General features: G+C 40.9%; 1 protein-coding gene across 4 annotated transcripts in view; it reads right to left on the minus strand.

Moving 5' to 3' along the window:
* Positions 1-17,489, minus strand: part of GAS2 (growth arrest specific 2) — a 74,447-nt gene extending 56,958 nt beyond the window's left edge. The window contains exons 1-3 of one of the 4 annotated variants that reach the window (XM_050335324.1): positions 17,124-17,489; positions 7,350-7,511; positions 1,272-1,396 (exon numbers count right to left, since the gene is read on the minus strand). In XM_050335324.1, the coding sequence (XP_050191281.1) occupies positions 1,272-1,396; positions 7,350-7,491 (267 nt within the window). In that variant the 5' untranslated portion in view covers positions 7,492-7,511; positions 17,124-17,489. Of the gene's footprint in view, positions 1-1,271; positions 1,397-7,349; positions 7,512-16,153; positions 16,172-16,690; positions 16,829-17,123 lie in introns of those variants that run through there. The other 3 variants (XM_050335327.1, XM_050335325.1, XM_050335326.1) reach the window with 3 other exon arrangements.
* Positions 17,490-19,359: the final 1,870 nt, after the last annotated feature.

Consider the following 19,359-nt stretch of genomic DNA (forward strand, 5'->3'; position numbering starts at 1 on the left):
GATTTCCTTGACACCACAAGTCAGATTTTTCAATGTGTAGACTAGTCCTATTGCCTGAGACTGCTACACAGGGTACTAAAATCTGAAGGGATGAAGAGCTTCCTAATAGTCTACAGTGACACAATTTATTACTCTGCCATTTCTTTGCATTCTTACTATAATAAGTACAAAATAATATACATAAACAGCAGCAGAACATTTTTTTTCCCTTTAATTGCATTGTCAGTTATACAGTTTGACAAATAAAAGACCAACAAAACTAAGTATTGGCAACACACGTGACTGCATATGTCTAGTCAGCTTCTAATGTAATTTAGGCTCAAAACCTACAAGTAACCCTTCTTTTCTGCCTAGCTAGCTAGTTCCTAGGCTTAATCAAAAAGACTGCAAGAGGTGTTGTTTTCTCACTTGGAAGCTACCATGACACAGGTGAAGACAAGCTGGACAAGAAGTCAACCAGTACCTCTACTAAACAAGTCCTGATTATAATTTGAAGCAGGAAACACGGCAATTTCTTCTGCAACAACAATTATTAACTTGGAACCAAGAAAAACAACTTGTGCAGGTGCAACTGGCACAAGGCTGACAGTTCTCAGAACAGCTGATAAAATTCATGCTGTGCCCTAATTTCTGCTACAGACAAGTTATGAAAACATCAGGAATAGTAGATGCATTATGTTCTTGAGCTCTTTTTTACCTGCTTTTTGTTTGCCTGTTTTAGCTTTCAAGGAAGATATAACTGAACGCACAAGAAAAATAAAAAGAGTTTCACAGTTAATGTTTTAATGTGTCAAATCTTTAATTCAACTTCTCCCAGAAACAGAATTTCTGCAGTCTTGAATTTCTCCCAGGAAGACTGTCCTATGAAAATAATTTAAAGGAAAGGGAGGTTGCATTCAAAGAAGATCTTAACCTGCTCTTTCCAGAACTCTTCATATCTTTTAAGTTTCACATTTTCTACATTATTCCTGCAACTCTTTCCTGAAACCCCTTCCAGTACACCAACAAGACCTTCAAACTCCAGGCACCAGAACTAACCACAAAGTTTTATTATAGCCCTCCCTAGAGGAAAAGACACCTCCCATAGCTACTTAATATTCCCCTTGCAAATAAACACAAGGATCATATTTTCTTCTTTAGCTACCACATCCCACTGCTTGATCTCGTCCTGTCTTATCCTCCACATATTACAAGTAATTTTTTGAGTAACTGCTTTGCATATTTACTTTGATAATTACCAAATAAGGATCATTAAGTTGACCAACACTTACTTTGCCAGGCTTGTTTGCATCAAAGCTGTTTTCTTTAAACTTCTCCTGCAGGGTCTCAGCTAACCGGCAAAGCAAGGCTCCGTTATCCAATTTCTCCATAAAGGTTTCTGCTGTTATTTCTCTACCTGAACAGCAAACAGAAAGTTAACGTGGTAGAAAGCAGGCAATAGTATAGACACTGCATTTGTGTGAAAAGAGAAAATCAACAGAAACCTCGACAATAATTTGAGATACACTTCAACTGAAAAACTTGTGTTACTTTGAATATTTAGCGAATAACCTCACTACTACTTCACCTGTAGATATACAGAAAATTATGGAGGTAAAAAAAAAAGCCTTTTTTGGGGGAAGGCATGAGATATTTGAAAAATAATTCTAGCATATCAGACTCCTTGAATTTCACTTTACTTCTGAAAGTCCAGTGGTTTTAATACAATATTTTAAAAGACAGACTACAACAGGCAAGTGGTTTACACCAGTGTGCATGTGTAGCTATAGTATTAGAGTTGCCACAATTTATTTTGTAACAGAAGTGGAAAATTGTGTCAAGAAGGAAAAGATTGTATATTTTAAGGAGACTCTTAAACCTTGAACCTGCAATAAGTATACAAGATACTACAGTTACTGCAATGCTCCTATTGTGATTAAAAAAACCATAAAACTTGTTTATTTTCTCTTGACACAGACATGGAAAAATTCTTTTATCTTCTTCTGCTATTTAACAACACATTTATATTATTTTAAGTGCTTTAGCAATTTGGTCACTGCATATTGAACACCAAGCTGGATTATTTGAGTTCTATTCCCCTTTATGAAATCTGAAAGAATGAATTTTGCATTGAACATCTGTATCCAATGAAAAGTATATTAGGTGTCAGCTTTCAATTCACTGTATTTTATGGCTCCAAAAGGTGGCATTTCTTTGCTAAAACAGACACTGACATATTTAACAGTTGAAATGTATTGATTCAAAAGAGAGTAATGTTCATTACCTGAGGAGAAAAAAAAAAACCCAGTTCTGTGTTTTTGTATGGAAAAAACATTAAACTCCATTAAAAATGTATAACTCCCCCTGTAATTACAAGAAAGCAGTTGCAATATTTTTATAGAATGGTAATAACATTAAGTCTAATAAAAAAACAACACTGAAAGTATGAGGGAAAAAAAACCAACCAACAAACCAAACAGGAACACAGAGGCTTTCTGAAACCTCACAAGGATTGCTTACCCTCTCTTCTTACCATAACCACCAGATGCCCCTGAAAAAGTCAAACTGTGGTACCTATTGCAATGCAACCAGACTGGGAGATCCATGACAGACCACCTGAAAAGAGACCATGCCCTGGGTGTGTGTCCAAGAGGCCGAAGACAGAGCATTCCCTACGGGCTGTCTCAGACAACAGAAGAAGGTTGAGGGACTAAAAGAGCCAAAGTACCAAAAATCTAGTTGGTTCCTCTGTTATTGCACTCAGTTCTTCTGCATTTGCTGCAATAAACACAGTGCAAGACTGACTCCAGCCTCAGAACCAGCTGACGGGACTGTTTTAATTGAGCGTTTCAGCAGCAACACAAAAACCAGTAGTTTATGAATAGAAATATTTCACTCGGGTGAGTCTCTGAAACACATCTAGGATGCTGAAACCCAGAATAAAAATATGTGACAAAAATAAGGAAAACAAAAGGCCAGGGATTTTATGCACATACAAAACTAGTTCTTTTCTGCCAAGGCCACTCTGTTCCCTGCAAACTGACAGCAGAAGAAATTGTTTGGAAAGCGTTGAGACATTATCACTTACTTAAAATGGGTCATATAAGCAATTCTAAAGGCATGTTGATACTAAAGAAAATTATAAAGCCACTCAACTAAGGGAGAAACTGTATCAGTGGCAGCAGGAACACTGGAAGTATCAGCACTCTGATGGTCTTGATATTCAGACATTTAAGACCTGCATTTCCCACTGGCTTGATCTGAACAAACTGAGATTGAAAATAAACATACTGTTACAGAACACTCTTGGGACAGCAAGGTGAACAAAAACACTGAGCTGAATGATATTTAATTCAGAATCAAAGAAAGTTTACTTGTAGATGACTTCCTACTCCTCCATCCCAAACTTTACATCTCCTTCAACACATCTTTAAATACCTAGCCCGGTCTTCAACTCTCCTAACATCCTCGCCTCTCTAATCCTTTTCTCCAAGCTTCCTTCTCCCTTGCATCCAAGAAACTTCTGTGTGCACCAAACAGCACTCAACATTCACATGTCCAATTCCTCAGCATCCTGCATCCTCCAGACACTCGGTTATGAGCTCCTGAAGCCCAGAAAGCTGTTCAGGAGGAGGCCTCAGCACTGAAACCTTGGAGCTCAGACACGTCCCTGAGGTGTGGTCCCACGTGCTAAATGAAGCTGGATGGAATAAAAGACAATATAACCCTCTGCAGCTTGTAAATGAATTCTGGGAGCGAGTCGAAAGATCAGAGCTCCACACAATAGCCAAAGAGGAAAGAGAGAGACCATCTCTCTGTACCCATCCTAAACTCCAGGCTGGTTGGTGATGAGGCCCACTCCTCCTCACATCAGCCACTTGACTTCTGCAGACACACAAGAGAAAACAAGAAAGGACTGGAGAGTAAGGCAGGCAAGCAAACCTTTCAAATTGCCATTTTCCCTCTACTGGAAGAGTGCTGTGGCCCAAGTGTGCTAATTGCCACGTGCAGCTTGCTCAAGGTGAACAGAGCTTGACAGCCTCCACAAGAGCATTATACTACAGTAAGTATATATATAATCTACCAAATTTGGAGTTTGTCAGCCATGAAAGCATTCCCAAGCGATTCATTGGCTCTATACATAATAAAAACAAGGCTAGGACACGATCATGACTTGCAGGACAGCTGGGCTAACACATCTTCTTAACTTTGCCACTGCCACTCTTGACTGAGACACCAAAGCTCAGCAGAGAGAAGCAAAGATAAGAGACACAACATCCATAGCTCCAATCTTTCTGTCCAGCACATAAACCACAACCCCCATAATGCTGATGTGTCCCACTTTGAAAACGCTATAATGTACAATATCGTATGAGTTAATCCTATCTGACACATGGATTTCATCTGCAACGTCCTTTTTCCATCCCCCCAGAGTACAGACAGCTAAAAATCTATTCAGCAGTGGAGCTGTAATGACAAACTGTCCTCTCAGAAGCTCTAAGTTCCTCTGACATGGTTCCAAAAATAATTAGCATAATGCATATAAAAGTAGTAGTGATTACTTAAAAAAAAAAAAAAACCAAAACAAACCCACAACATGCTAAATTAGAATAAATGTCCAAAGTCTCAGGGTTAAAAATTCTCACAGTGTTATTTTCCATCTGCACCACATATCTCAGTTTTCTAATTTACCACTTGGGTAAGATCAAACTCTAGCTATGCCTACCTTCTGTCTGACAACAAAATCATTCATAATATAAAGTAAAATGTCCTGATAATGTCCTCCAGTTTTTAATTTTGAACCCGCACTAGGCTTTGCTACTGCAAGACTGTAATCTTTTCAACTTCCAGTAACACTGTGTAGGACATAATTGCCTCTCCACAAAGATTCCCTAAAACACCATCAGTTGATGAATCTGCTTCAAAGAGGTTCAGCCCTATTCTTTCCTGAAATACTGTTATTTTTTTAAAAAAATCTGCATTTCATTGAAAAGATTACGTGTCCTTGTTGAGTTCTAGTCCATATGATTAAAATACGGATGAAACAAAACATGAACCAATATGGCAAAAATTAACTGAAGTGCATATTGGTGTTCTTTAAAACCTGAGAGACCTTATTGCATTAGAACAGAGCAAGCCAAGGTGTGGATACACACATTGTTATTTGTTCTCTGCTATTTGCACATCCTTGCATGGGAAAATCTACATGACCATAAAAATGCAAAGTACATTATTTCTCCCACTTAAAGAAAAGAACCGACAACAAAACAAACAAACAAAAAAAGGTTTCCATCTTCTTCTACCCTTTCAGATGCTGAAAAATTAAACAGTACAAACAGGTTTTTACAAGGTAACAGCATGCTGTAAATTCATATGTATTTTATCACACAACATGCTCATACAACCCTACTCTATTTAAAGTTAATCCAAATTATGCAGTAATTAAACCAAATTTGAACTCTGAGTTAATATACTTTTAGGAATAATAATTATTTTAATTCACTTACACTTAATTTATTCTGAATGTGAATTTTAACTTAATTGAATTATTAATTTGAATAACAATGTCGACACAGGAATTCAAGGGGGTTTAACAAATCACTGTAATTTCAGTTCTTCAGCACAAACTCTGAGAAAAGAAGAGCCTGGTGTGAGAAGGTGTGGGGGGGGATGCATTAAGCAAATGAACTGTATATTCTGCTTAATTAAAAGAAGGTTGCACCCATTTAGTTCTGCAGTGCAGAATTTGGTGTCCATATGAAAAACCAGATTTTTAATTATAGTTGGCATTTCAGAACCTCCTGCTGGTTCCTACTTTCTTGCTCAAAAAGTGACCTCATTCCTAAACTTATCACTGGGAGAACTCTGTTACCAACTGCAAACAAGCTTCCATTTGTTTTAGAGTGGATCCCAAAAACTTCATTGTTTAAAACATTTAAACAATATATTGAATCCTTAATGGAATGTGCTGCTTCTGATTGAAAACACAGTCATTTGGATTGCAGTCTTGTGGTAATTGGAATGAAAAGTCAGTATTTCTGAACTTTGTTCCGGAATGGCCTAGGCAATTTTTTATATTCAAAACTCATTAATTTAAATTGAAGTACCACACAAGTACATCATTTAAAGCACAGGCCACTTTTGCAGTTGTGGATCCATAACTGTTACAACTCTAAAATGGGTATCATCTACCCAAAAAATACTGTGGTGTTGCATTCCACTAGCATTGTAATTATTGACTACATCTTTCTCTTTTTTTTTTTTTTAAGAGGAAATACAGTGCAGATGAAAGGCACTGGGTGTACTCCATTATTGCATGATATCACTGAGATAGCTTCAGCATCTGCCATGACAAGACACTGCCCATGTCACAGCAGAACAGACTTTTCAGAAAATAAAATAAAAATTAAATAAATCCTCCAAACCCACACATATCAATTTAAAAGTGCTCATCCAAACTGTCCTCCAAAATAACATCAACAAAAGTTTCACGTAACCATCACCTCCCCTGAAATATTTTTTTCGCTTTGTTTAATGAGAGGAATTGCTGGCATGGCTCCTTTAGAATGAGGTCTTGTGCAAGTCATACATTTGGACTTGCAGACATCACCCAAAAGCCATTTTTCCTTGAGCTGATCTCAGGAAACAGCATATTATTTCCTGACTCAGTTTCTAAATGTACACCTCCTTGAATGATTTGTGGATCTCAAACTATTGTCTCTCTCCTTCCTGCCAGGGACAATCTCATTTGCTCTTCTTTCAAATATACCTTATTTTTTTTTCTCTCGGTGTTTGGTTTGCACCCTCTTTTGACAACATGCTTTGGTTTCACACATCAAGGCATGCAGTTGCAACCAGTAAAATCCCCAGGTGCCAGCTATGGTAGGTCAAACCCCTCTATCAATGACTTCCAGAAGTCTTAGCAGGCATTGCCTTGGGCAGCACTTATCAATTACCAGACTGCTCAGTAAGCAAAGAACTATTTAATGGTTCCTTCTGTTCAAGACAGTCAGTACACCCATATTCTTTAGGAGGCCCATCAATAAAAATGGAAAACAAGGGTGATGGCAGTAATCAGCATCATTCAGCTTGATGGTATTAATACAGAAAACACAGGCAAAAAGGGGCATTTGAGAAAATAAACAGGAAATGTATAACAAGGTTCAATTATGCTACTCACAGTAACGCTGTGGAGGCAACATTACTCATTAGCTTTTCTGACCCTGCTAGCAGCTGCACTGTGTGGAAGCAGCCACCTAATCATCACTACCTCTATTTCTGAAACACAAACCACCCTGAATCCCCAGCTACCGGCGCAGAGAGCCCTCTCTTCCCGCCCAGTGCCTGAATTCCACCTCACTGCACCTTACCCAGCAGGTTTGTGAGCCACAGGGCCAAATCCTCCTTCATGGGCAGCAGGTTGGCCTCGTGTCTGCTGGCGAGCCACTGGCTGTACTGGTGCATGTCGGAGAGGCCAGGCCCGCGTGCCTTCGGGCTCAGGGCAGTGCACATCGCTTATCCGCTCCTTGTACCTGGTTCCATCACACAGAAAGAAAAAAAAAAAAAGAAAAGAGACAAGAGCTTCGTTATACCAAGCATAGTTTCAAAGGATCGGTTTTTAGAACCGCAGAAGGTAATCCCGTCCCGGAGACAATCCCCATCTCTGGAAGCCTCCCAGGCCAGGTTGGATGGGGTTTTGAGCAGCCTGGTCTAGTGGAAGATGTCCCTGCCCATGGTGGGTTGGGAGGGGGATGTTGAAGCGAGATGATCTTTAAGATCCCTTCCAACCAAAACCATTCTGTAACTCTGAAAGCAACAGTAACAACAATTCCAAGAGATCAGATGTCAGACAACCAGATGTGGATCTAACACGTGGTTGAAAACCAAAGCTTTGCTTTGTTAACAGATTTTTTTTTTTTTTTTTTTGCAAGTGATTAAATCATACAGATAAATGTCAACTTCACTTGTACTCACCAAGCTACACATGTTGCCAACACATGACCATATATTCTGGAAGGAATTATTAAAATCAAATAAAAATAAACATTTTACACAAAGCTAACAACCCACTATGGTGCCTGATCCAATACCCATTCAAATTAAATGGAGAGCTTCAGAGATTTTCTGGATCAGGCCCAAGAAAAACATGGGAACAACCACATTACACTCCTACAGCAAACTTATTAACAACTTATAAATTCTGTAACCAAATGGAAACAGTCTATTCTACAGCTTCAGAATAATTAAAGCAAAAGGTCTACACCAAATATATTCACTGAGTAGATTATTTCTTCAGAAAGCAGCACAACAGCTAGCGCTGGTCACTCAGACTTCCCACTTCCCAAATCCTCCTCTGCTTCGGTGACGACACACTGAAACTCCAGTTTCGGGCAAGACAACTCATATTTAACACATAATGTATTAAGTGTTGGGAGTTGCAGCAGCCAGACACGTTAGAACCACTGGACCTGTATCTCTGCTCCTGAGGGACCAATTCCCCATCTGTGGCAGAAGTGTGCTAAAAGAAAGAATTTCTTCAGAAGAAGGTTATTTTTCCTCCCTGAAAGAAACTCAGCCCTTAGACCCCAATACTTGTAGCAACAAGCCAAGGTATTTCCTTGCCTGGCAGGCTGGAGCTTGCTGAAAAGCAGCCACCAGCTCTTGTGTAGGTGGCACTAGACAGACATTAAGGGAATGTGAGATCCATAAGGAATAGTTCCAGGTGAGAAGTGTTTGTGACTTTAAAAACCACTGCAGGGAAAAAAACAACAACAAAACTCCAAAAAAATCACCAAAAAACCCAAACAAAAGCAACAACAACAACAACCAAAAAAAAAAAAAACAAAACCCAAAAAACCACAAAAAAAAACAAAACCACAAAAAAAAACACAAACCGACAATTTGTTATACTATCCATTATGGCCTGGAATAACAAGGATATTGAAAACAAAATCTTTTCTCAAAAGAGGAAAATAATTCCTAAATGTAAAAACAAAAACCAATTGCCTTAACATAACATTGTGCTGTAACTGACTTTTCCAAATGTACGTATTGCTACTACATGTAATGCTATTTGGGATATACTTTTATTAAAATACTCCAGCATTGTTTCACCATAGTCAGGCTAACTAAACTCCACGCTTCCAAAAAGATCTCCTTAAGCTTCTGTTGACAGTACCTCAGCCCAAATCCTGAGGTTTGAGCTTGCCCTTGGGACAGACACAGTTTTCACTACAAATATATAATCCTTACTGAAATTAGACAATTTTTTCAGTTGGGGAGAAGGGAAAATAGGCTTTAAAAAACAGATTTATTCTCTTGTATGAGCATGCATTTCTGAATTATGAGTAGATTTTACATTTTTCTGACAAAAAAATAAAATCTTTATGTATCCTTTCAGAGCAGAGAAGTTTAAGGCACCCTACTATGCAATTTAAGTAGAGTTCTGTTCTGAAAACTGACTTTGTAAAAATGTCAGATTGGATTTATGGTTTCCTGGGTAATTAAATTCAAATCATACCTGTTCATTTCGAGTGGGGTGAGAGGGAGGGGAGGGAGAAGGATTGGGCTGTTAGCTCTGTAAAAATCAATCTGGAATACCACTCTCAAAATAGATCGATTCAGACTGGAAGCTACCAACAGCTAAGGAATTTCAGTGACAGTATATTTAAAGTCGCTCTATGTCACTCAGAACCACACAAATTTTTGGATAGAAAGACTGGCAAGATGGCTGACACCACCTTGTCAAAGATTATATGGGAAAAATCAAGTATGAATACCTCTGTCATATACTTTCTTTCCAGAGAGAGCCTTCAAATAAATGTTGACTGATTTCTGGAGTCTGTAAACTCCACTGATATAGTGAGAACCAGAATGAAACTACTTTGGTCTCTTGGATGACCTCTGAAATTATACCGGTAAAATCTAACTTAATCCTTATTCCTGAATGTTCAGTTCATGTACAGCACACAAATAAAGCAAAGTATTTTTTTTGCACCAGTGTTTCAGTTTATTAACACCTGTGCACCTAAGTATTTAGGAACCAAAATCCTGCAGTTTGTTTCTCTTTACACACAGGTTGGAAAAATGCACCTGAAAAAGCAGAACCATTGCATGGCAGGAACCAGTTAGACACTGCACCTCTTCACTGGAGATAATTTCACAGTTCATACATGCTTTGTGGGGGGGAGGTTAGACCAGATGACCCTTGGAGGTCCCTTCCAACCTGAGTTAATTCTGTTATATTTCAAGGATGCACCCAGTAATATTAATTAATCACAGAAGCTGCTAGAACAGCCCTGCTAGAAGGGCACACACACACACTGAGCTGGGTCGTGTCAGGAGGGAAATGACAGAGCCAACACCCTCTTCTTTCCACTCAGGAGAGGTCCACCTCCTTCATCACTTCCAAGACCATGCATATGAAGTGTCCTATGGGATTTGGAGCTAATTAATCACCAACACTGACAGCCAACCAGATACAATACAGGCTGCTGTCACTGGAGGGGCTGAAGTCATTCTAAAGGTCTGAAAAGTTACATTTCTTAAGACAAGAGAAAACAGAGGGAAGGCTTCTGGGGCTCCTACATGAAAGCAGTTTGGGTTTCCACATCAGTCTGTGAAACAAGCACTGCAAGTCTGTTTATGCTTCAGGCTGGTTTCTGAGGAGACACAGAGCAGAGATTTTGGGGAGTTGAGATGTTGCTTCATCTCTAAAATACAGGGCTGTCTTTAAATATATTTCATACTGCCCTAACTGACCAATCAATCTGTGTGAAGGCCTCAAGAAACTTGAGACTCACTGAAGGAAGAAAACCGAGAGAACAAAGATTTGGAGGATTCAAGGGTGCTTCAGTTTCCAAGTAACTGTGGTAGTAAGAAGAGAGAAGATACAGAGACAAGAAGGTTTTTAGGTAGTTTAAATAGGACACAGGTTCTCAGAATGGGAAACTGAGAAGATGATGAAAGGTAGATAGACAAGAGACAAAAATTTCTAGAAGGTGAAAATGATTGAGGTATCTCTATAGTGGGACTCAGTCTGCTTGAAATAGTAGCCCTGAGTTAACAATAATAATTCATTTATTTATGAAGCAGACATGCAAAGTGAAGACTGGGAAATGAGAAAGTTTACCCTGAAGAATCACAGATAAATCACATACAATCCAACCTTACCTCTGTGAGAGTTTTCTTTAATTTAATTTAATTAAAAAAAAAAAAAAAAAAAGAATTTTCCCCTTCTTCACTGCTTCTCTGAAAACCTGCCCTGCACTTCAATAACAGACTTCCCTGTTAGAATCAAAGCCACAAAATTTCTATCTTGGATTTTTAAAATGAAATTTAAAAAAAATTTAAAAATCAGCTCTCAAGGAACAGGGCATAATTAGTTACTCTGAATTATTCTTCATGCAAACATTGACTGCTACTGCACTTGTAAGTTTAATTTAAGCCTCCATGACATTTCAGCACTGAAGTTGCATTTAAATGTTTATCTGCTTCATCAGTTGTAGTAGCCCATACACTAACTATTAGAGCCCATCACAAAGCAGCTGGGATCTGTGAAGAAGACAAAATGAGTTAGTTATGTGAAGGTTTTATGACAGCAATTGAATCCTGAGCTCTTCCAAGACCCCTTTGAAGGTTCTGCCTGTGGTCAAGGCCAGGCTCTTGATTCGTTGCTCAGATACCTTCACCTCCCTTCCCTAAAATGTCTAAACATATTTTCTAGAGAACTCAAGAAAAGCTTATTGACAATTTATCAGCGAGGAATTTGGTCAGAGACATGGACTAACTTGCCTCAGAGGTAGACAGCAGTTCTCAAGGATACCTCACCACAGCTGAGGCAAGCCTCTGGCCCCAACAACTATTTCATCCTTTCCCTTTTGGCAGGCATAAAGTATGAACAAAAGTAGCCAAAGAATATTGGGTTTCCTAATCTCACTACTTTCTAACAGCAACACCAAGTCATCATATATACAACTGTTTAAAACCAGCCAACGCAAACATGTCGAATATTTTACAGAATGTCGCACTTCTCTACAAACTGTCGAGGCTGACGTGATATGCAGAAGCATTTTCAAAACTTACCTCTAAATGCTTTAAAGCAACTGCTTCCACCTGCTATTCGGGATGCTGACAAGGGATGGTCTTTAACTACTCTTCATTCTGTTTAGTTACAGGTCATATTTATGCAGCCCAGCCTTTTTTTTTTTTTTCCCCACCTCTCTCAGTAAGAGGATGACATCTCATATTCTTAAGACTTATTGTCTAGATGAAGAATTCAGTGTGGGATAGTTCACAGTACACCCACTGGCCTGTATCAGATTCGATGCACTGAAAGGTCCTGTTTCTCTCTGCTTGCTCCTACTAAACAGTGAAGTTCTTATTTTGCTTTACAGTAGTGCATTTAGCTGTCCCTGCATTGTAGTTCACTGCTTGTGTTTTGCCAGCAGTGTAACTTACACTAGCTGCTGATTGTTATCACTGATCATCAGGTGAAAGCAATGAGAACCAAACAAGTGACTCTTTGTAATCCTACTGGCTTTTGTTGGGGTTAACTGGTAGAACAAAAGGAATCAAGGATCCCTGTACTCAAAACACACAGGAGGAAAAGACTCTCTAATCTAGAAAGGATGACTGGATGCCCAGTGAAGCCCTCACAGCTGCAGATACCTGGATTCGTTCCCTTTCCTATTCCAACCCCTTTCCTTCCCCGTAAAATTGTGACAATAGTTTTCTTCAACCAAGTATATATAATAAGAGGGGGGGGGGAAAAAAAAATTCTGTATAGGAAAAATGCATATATTAAAAAGTGTGCATGTATGCATACATATACATACACTCACAGAAAATACACATGCTACCCCCTGCTAGCTAATCACATAAACCAGCAAGATTTTACTCCAAATTACCCATCCAGCCCCAGCACAAGATACATAAGTTATACTGAGAAGCTGCTGCCTATGCAGTGCCCTCTGTATCACATCAGTTGCATTGTTGTTTCAGCAACATGGGCATTAATTCTCAAACAAAAGGAGGCTTGAACCATTTCTTTTAACTTGCTCCTACATGCAATCCTTCCAGGCCAGGAATGAAGAAGTCTTGCTGAATCACTTGCTCTTTACGACTTGGCCTAAGAACTGGCATAGAAATCAAGTATCCAGCGAAACAAGCATTTTTTTTTCTTTGTATTCAGTTAGAAAAGAATGAAAATATATTTAAGAGAGCCTACGGAGCGAAAAAATACATCATAAGGCAAGTGCAGAACTCCGTACAGTGATCAATCAAATCATCTCTGATGCAAAGGTCCTGCACAGGGTCCCCTTTGCGCTGTAACAGCTTGACTTGGACACTGTGTGCAGACATCTGGATCGGCCCACCCAGGCACTACTGCCTCAGCAGGCCAGCTCCTCGACTGGCTCGGTGCAGTTGGCAGCCCAGCAAGAGTTATCCAGGACTGCAGATTAGCACGTGTGCCAGCTCAGTGGCCGAGCTGCTCTACAAAGCTGGAAAACTGGAACAGAAGGTGGCACAACCCTGCCTCGGACCCAGGATTCAGGAATTCTTTTCCAGAAGATCTTCACAGGATTAAAATATGGAGGCTTGGAGCTCGTGCAACGAGATCTGCTACCTATCAGCTTTCCTATCACAAAGGTAGAGGGAGCAGACAGCAACTTAGACAACAGCAGCACAAGTTTTTCTCTGAAGGAACTGGAACTTGAGTGCTAGACTGCACACTGGCTTTGACAGAGGGGTATCAGCTATAACTGCAGACAATCTCCTGCTGTCTCGGAGAGAAGGTAATGCTATTGGAAAGCAGCCATCCTGGAAAGAGAGGAGACAGATGATCAAAAGCCAGAACGGAGCTCATGAGTATCTGGCAAGGGCCTCTGCTGGATCTCCCTGCCTGTTCTAATCACCTCAAGCAGATGGAAAAGAACAGAACTTTCGAAACGTTACTGGAGTTTCAGTGGGCTGTGTGAAGCATTCACTTACTGTAGTGGCAAGCTGGGCGCAAAAGAAGCTGAAGTAAAAAATTTAGCATTCATAAAACAGATTAAGTTGCAGAACAAAATGCATATTTGTGCAAGCAGAAGTGAAGCTGCCCACAATTTGGTGCCCATACTTGCAACATCTTGCCCCCACATCATCAAGTGACAGTTTTTACAGACACAGCACGAATACATTCACATTTTAAAACTAAATTCAGTTTTCCCATCCCAGTGTTGGCATATTTTTCAGATTTGGAGAGCATAACATTAGTCCACAGACTAAAAACTGCTCTTGTTTTTCCATCCCCTCACTCAAATACATACAAATGTGTATGCACACACATATATGCAGAAAGAGGGGGAAAAAGACATAGGAACGCCTTCCTTTGAGAGCCACAGAAGTAACTAACAACTTTTGTAATTGATACTTTTAATGTCAGGAAACTGTTCCCTATGGTGAGATCTGCCAGACAGTGGAATGATTTCCCCAAGTGAAACTGTGAAAGCTCCCTCACTTGAAATCCTTAAAATGGACTAAAAGAAGCAGTAGGGAAAAAAACTCAAAGACTTGCCACTTACTGATATATGTTACCAAGTCAATCTTTACCACCTGCAGTTTCCAGTTTACTACAGAACAGTAATCACTCTCATTTTGCCCTTTTACATACATCAAACCAAACACAATCACTTCTAAAGTGATTCTGCTCCTCTTCAAGTGCTGTCTGTAGGAAACAACAGGTCATTCTTGCCTGCATCCCCCTAAATACACACACCTGTGAGCTTAGTTTGCTCACTGCCATATATAAAAGCAGATAAAACACGAGCTGACAAACATATCTTTATGCAGCGAGCATATCTTTATAAGGAAATTCAATTATTCTAGTTATTTTATTATCCTTATAAACTATACCACAACCAATTTAGCCTGAGGTTTCTGGAGCTTTCCCAGATTAACTTGGAGCATACAGTACATTAGGAGCAGGGGGAGGGGCACTGAAGGGGAACCACCATCTGAAACTCATTAATCAATTAGAATTTTTCATGGCTTACATCAAAACGTGATCTACACTGATAAAGTAAGCTTTAATCACAAGAAGCCTTTGTCCTTTACGTTATGAATATACGTTACAAACGTGTGCAGAACTTCGAGGGGAGGATGGAGAACCTGGCACAACAGCTGACCAATACTTTAGACCTGTAAGGGCCTCGGTCTGAAGCCAGACCAAAACAAAGTTAACTGCACTTAAAAATCTGATCTAATCATTGGAAGCCTAGACATTTTCAGGGCTATGCCTAGCAGAAATAATTTTATTGCCTTGATAATGTCTCCTCTGCCCAAAGGAAAGCAGAAAGTCCTTCTCATGTAGACTGAAAAAAAACCTTCAGGAATGTTCAATGCTCATAAAATTATAACTTCTGGAAACTGAGCCTGATTCCGAACACAGTCCAAAAACTCTGAAGTTGATTTCTCTTTGCCTGGCTCTTATTGTATGTTTTTCTGCTTGTCTAAGCAAAATAGCCATTAAAAATTAGTACAAAAGACGTTTCTACCTCCACCAATCAGAAAAAGAAAGACATATTTAAACTGGCATATTGTACCTTACAAGGAGTAGAAGCATGTCTCTTGCTGTAATACTGTCTGCAGAGTGTGCTTTCAAGCTGACTCCCAGTCGTCAGCTTTGCTTTTAATTACGATGTTCCATTTCTAAATCCTGCCCCGAAATTAGTGTTAAGTTGAACTGAGAGGTGTAAAGTGGAGTTGAAGAGGTACTTTGGATAGTGAGTGTGCCAATTTAAATAAGACTGTAGGTAAAACAAATAAAGTGACCAAATAAGTAAGTGGGTTAAAGTCAGTGAGAGCTAGAACTTGAGGACAGTACTGACTCTTCAGCACCTCACCACCTCCATCTAGGTTTGGCTGTGGTTCCAACTATGGTACTGTGGTATCTGATCGCCTGTGGCACCATCCGATAAGAATTTAGAAATGTCCTATTTAGAAACTTCTTACTAAATCACAACCCACGGCACAAAACCCTTACACTTGGCACAACATCTGCTGCACAATGAAAAAAAAAAATATATACATAATTTAAGGTACATGGAAAACCAATAACACTTCGTTAATTTTTAATTTCAGAGTAATGTCAGAGGTATGCTGTAACAGCACTGGGGAGCCTGCAACGCACCCGTCCTGGTGTCCCAAGAGCCCTTCTCCCATGGGAGCACGCAGAGACACAGCAGGCTCAGATGACACACACCACTGCAGCAGGATGCTGACAGCAACCCCAGATAAGGCGGACAGCAAACCTTCACTCCTCACACGTAGGGCACCAGTAAAGAAAGAGAGCCTTTTTAAAGCGAAACTCTGCCCTCGGAGCATCAGGAACCTAGAGCCTGAAGGGGAAAGAAGGCGAGAACCTGGAAGGGCGGCTCCTGGGGCGAGAGGGGTCTCGTCCTCCTGCCCCTGGGGGTGGCGGAGGTGGCGAGCCGGGAGCGCTGCAGCGGAGCGGGGCTCTCCCGCCGCCGCAGCGCTCCCATTTCCCACGGGCTCTGCACACCTATAAAAACCACCCACCCGCCCGCCCTCCTCCTCTCGCACCGCCGGCACCGCCCAGGGCTGCGTGGAGCAGCCTCGAAGTCAAGCCGGGTTTTGGGGCTGGGGGTGTAGCGCACGGTAAGAGTAGGAGCCATCCCCCCACCCCGGCTCCTCCGTTCCGTCTCACCCGCCGCGGAGCCCGGAGCGTTTGTCCTCCTCGCAGCCCCTCCGCAGTCGGGCTGAGCTTAATGGCTTTGCCATGAGCGCTGGAAGCGCTGCTCCCAGGTCTGGCCCCCTCGGGGGACAGGGTGGGGGGCAGGACCACGAAGCTCCTCGGCGGGATGCCCGGGGCAGCCCCGCCGAGCAGGAGCGGGGGAACCACTCCTGCACCTCCGTCAAGCACCCACGCGCGCTCCCATTCCGCCTCCGCGATGCCTTCGCAGTCCCGCAGTCAGACAGCGGGAGGAAAACAACAACCACCCAAAAAAAAAAAAACAAGCAAACAAACAAAACACCAAAACCCCACAACCAGGCAGGCACAGGCAGCCGCCCGGCGCGGCGCCCGCCGCTGCCTCGGGGCACGGGGGAAAGGAAATGCAGGCACCTACTCCAAAACTCACCTTCCCGCTTCGCTCCGGCCCCTTTCTCTTTAAACTCGAAGGCAGCCGGCGAGATGCACGAAACGCCCTCAATTTAAAGGAGCCGGCGCGGCGGGCTCCGCCGTGGGGCCGGCAGCGAGCCCCGCTGGGGCGGGCGGGCAGGCAGGGCTCCCACCTTGGCCGGGATGGGCAGGCAGGGCTCCCGCCGCCCCTCCGGGGCCGCACTCCCTGTCCCCCTGCCGCCGTCCCCCCGAGCGCAGCTGAGCAGAGCGGTGGCAGCGGCGCTGCCGCTCTTCATACTTCTGTCGGCCCCGCTCGGTGCTCGCTTTGGGAAACCCTCCTATATTTTTTTTTTTTCCCCTCTCTGACACCGATTTCCTATCCTTCAGCAGTCCGCGCTGACTGAACGGAAGTTAAATACTTACTTTTTTTTTTTTTTTTTTTCAGAGGGACGGCAGACGCGGTTCACACTGATTTACCCTTGAAATGCTGAGATATTGTATTACAGCCCCTGGCAGCGAGTTGGTTCTTGGTTCCATTTCTCTTTTATTATGATGATTATTACTCCCTTTCCAAGGCTCTTGATTGTGGAAAAGGAAAAGGAAAGCAGAAAGGAAAATTTCACATCCAAGATAAAACTTTTTTTTTCTTTAATTTGACTATTGTCTCTGGAATTTTTTAACACTTATAGGCACATCTTTTCATTGCCACTTTTTTCTTCTTTTTTCCTGGCTTAAAAAAAAAAAAATGCTGGGGAGCTCTTCTTTATTGCATGTTTCTCCAAAGCCATTTCATGCCACCTGGTAATCTATCTTGAACAAAAAAAAGTATGTTGTTGATAAACTGATCATTCTTACAGTACACTTCCAAAAGACAAATGGGTAGAGGCTTGGCTTGTTCTTGTCTATCTGTGCTTCTTTTGCCAAACTAACTTTTAGCACACCTCAGTTTCAGTCATTTTGTTCTCATCTTACGTCATTTTTGTGACATTTCAGCATTTCATTAAATGTCAGAGATAATCTCCTCCAACTGTTGGGTTGGTTTTTGGTTTTTGGGTTTTTTTTTCACTTATTCCCTGCACAGCAAAGCCTGTTTTGTGAATTCAATAGCTGGAAACAGATGTTCAGACTTCTGCTTCTCTAAATGCATGAATGTAGATTGTTTTGTTGAGTTTCCTAATGGTATCATGCTATCACTTTCCATAAGAGCTCCCCAGTCAAACAAGCACACTTATTTTTCTCTTTCACGGTGTACAGTCTCTTAATTAAATTGTTCAAGTCAAAACACATAATGTATAATTACACAGAAAGAATTCTTTTAACCTGATGGCTGAAACACACATCAAGCTGACCCTTATTTTTTATTTACATTAATTTCTTTGTACGCTGATCCGCTGGGAAAACTTGATTTGTGCAATTAATGGTGGGCTATTTCTCAAAAATTGCACTATAAGCAAATTCCTATTCTCTGAGTAGGAGATACTCATTCCTGGCCAATGAAAATGCACACATCTTTTGTTATTAATTATATTCCAATACTATTATTATGCTTTTCTGATGGACTATTAACTGCTGTGATGAGTGCTACTTAAATGGGAGCATTTCATCAGCATGCTGATATATTTGACTGTGGTGAACTCTAGCCATGTACTATGTGAGTAACAGGATAAAAATAAATGACCTCCTAGTTTTGATCTGATTAGCAAAATTTGGATGCCTCTGGGCATGACTATTTTCATTGGCTCATCCAATGTTTTGGTCAGAAAAAAAAAAAAAAGAAAAAGAAAAGAAAAGGAGAACCAAAATCCCTAAAAATATATCCTAAAAATGCATGGGGGTGGAATGGATGGTGAGCTGAGGAGCAGATTCGTTGAATAGAGCAAGCAATATGCAACACCCAGAATAATGGTTAAGCAAAACAGAATGCTGAAGGTTGGATTAAATCTTACAAGAGTGATGGAAACACAGTGCCAGGTATGCACTGGCATGCCCCTTGTATGAATGCTGTGGAACTTTCAGTTGCAACATCAGCTATGAATGCACCAAGATTCACGCTTCTTTCACACTTCAGCACTAGAATTTGGCTTTCAAATTTGACACAGTGACTTTGAAGCCCCAACACAAACACATTTTCTACGTAAGGTTATTTCAGTATCTTGCCACTAACTCTTTTAGAGGAAATACACAAAAGTTTCCTTGTGAAATGCTGTAATTTTCACTAGTACTCCACATAACCAATCTTAGGTCCCCACACTTTC

Source organism: Myiozetetes cayanensis, unplaced genomic scaffold, assembly GCF_022539395.1.
Source record: "Myiozetetes cayanensis isolate MyiCay16 unplaced genomic scaffold, myiCay2020 scf6-25, whole genome shotgun sequence".
Classification (NCBI taxonomy): domain Eukaryota; kingdom Metazoa; phylum Chordata; class Aves; order Passeriformes; family Tyrannidae; genus Myiozetetes; species Myiozetetes cayanensis.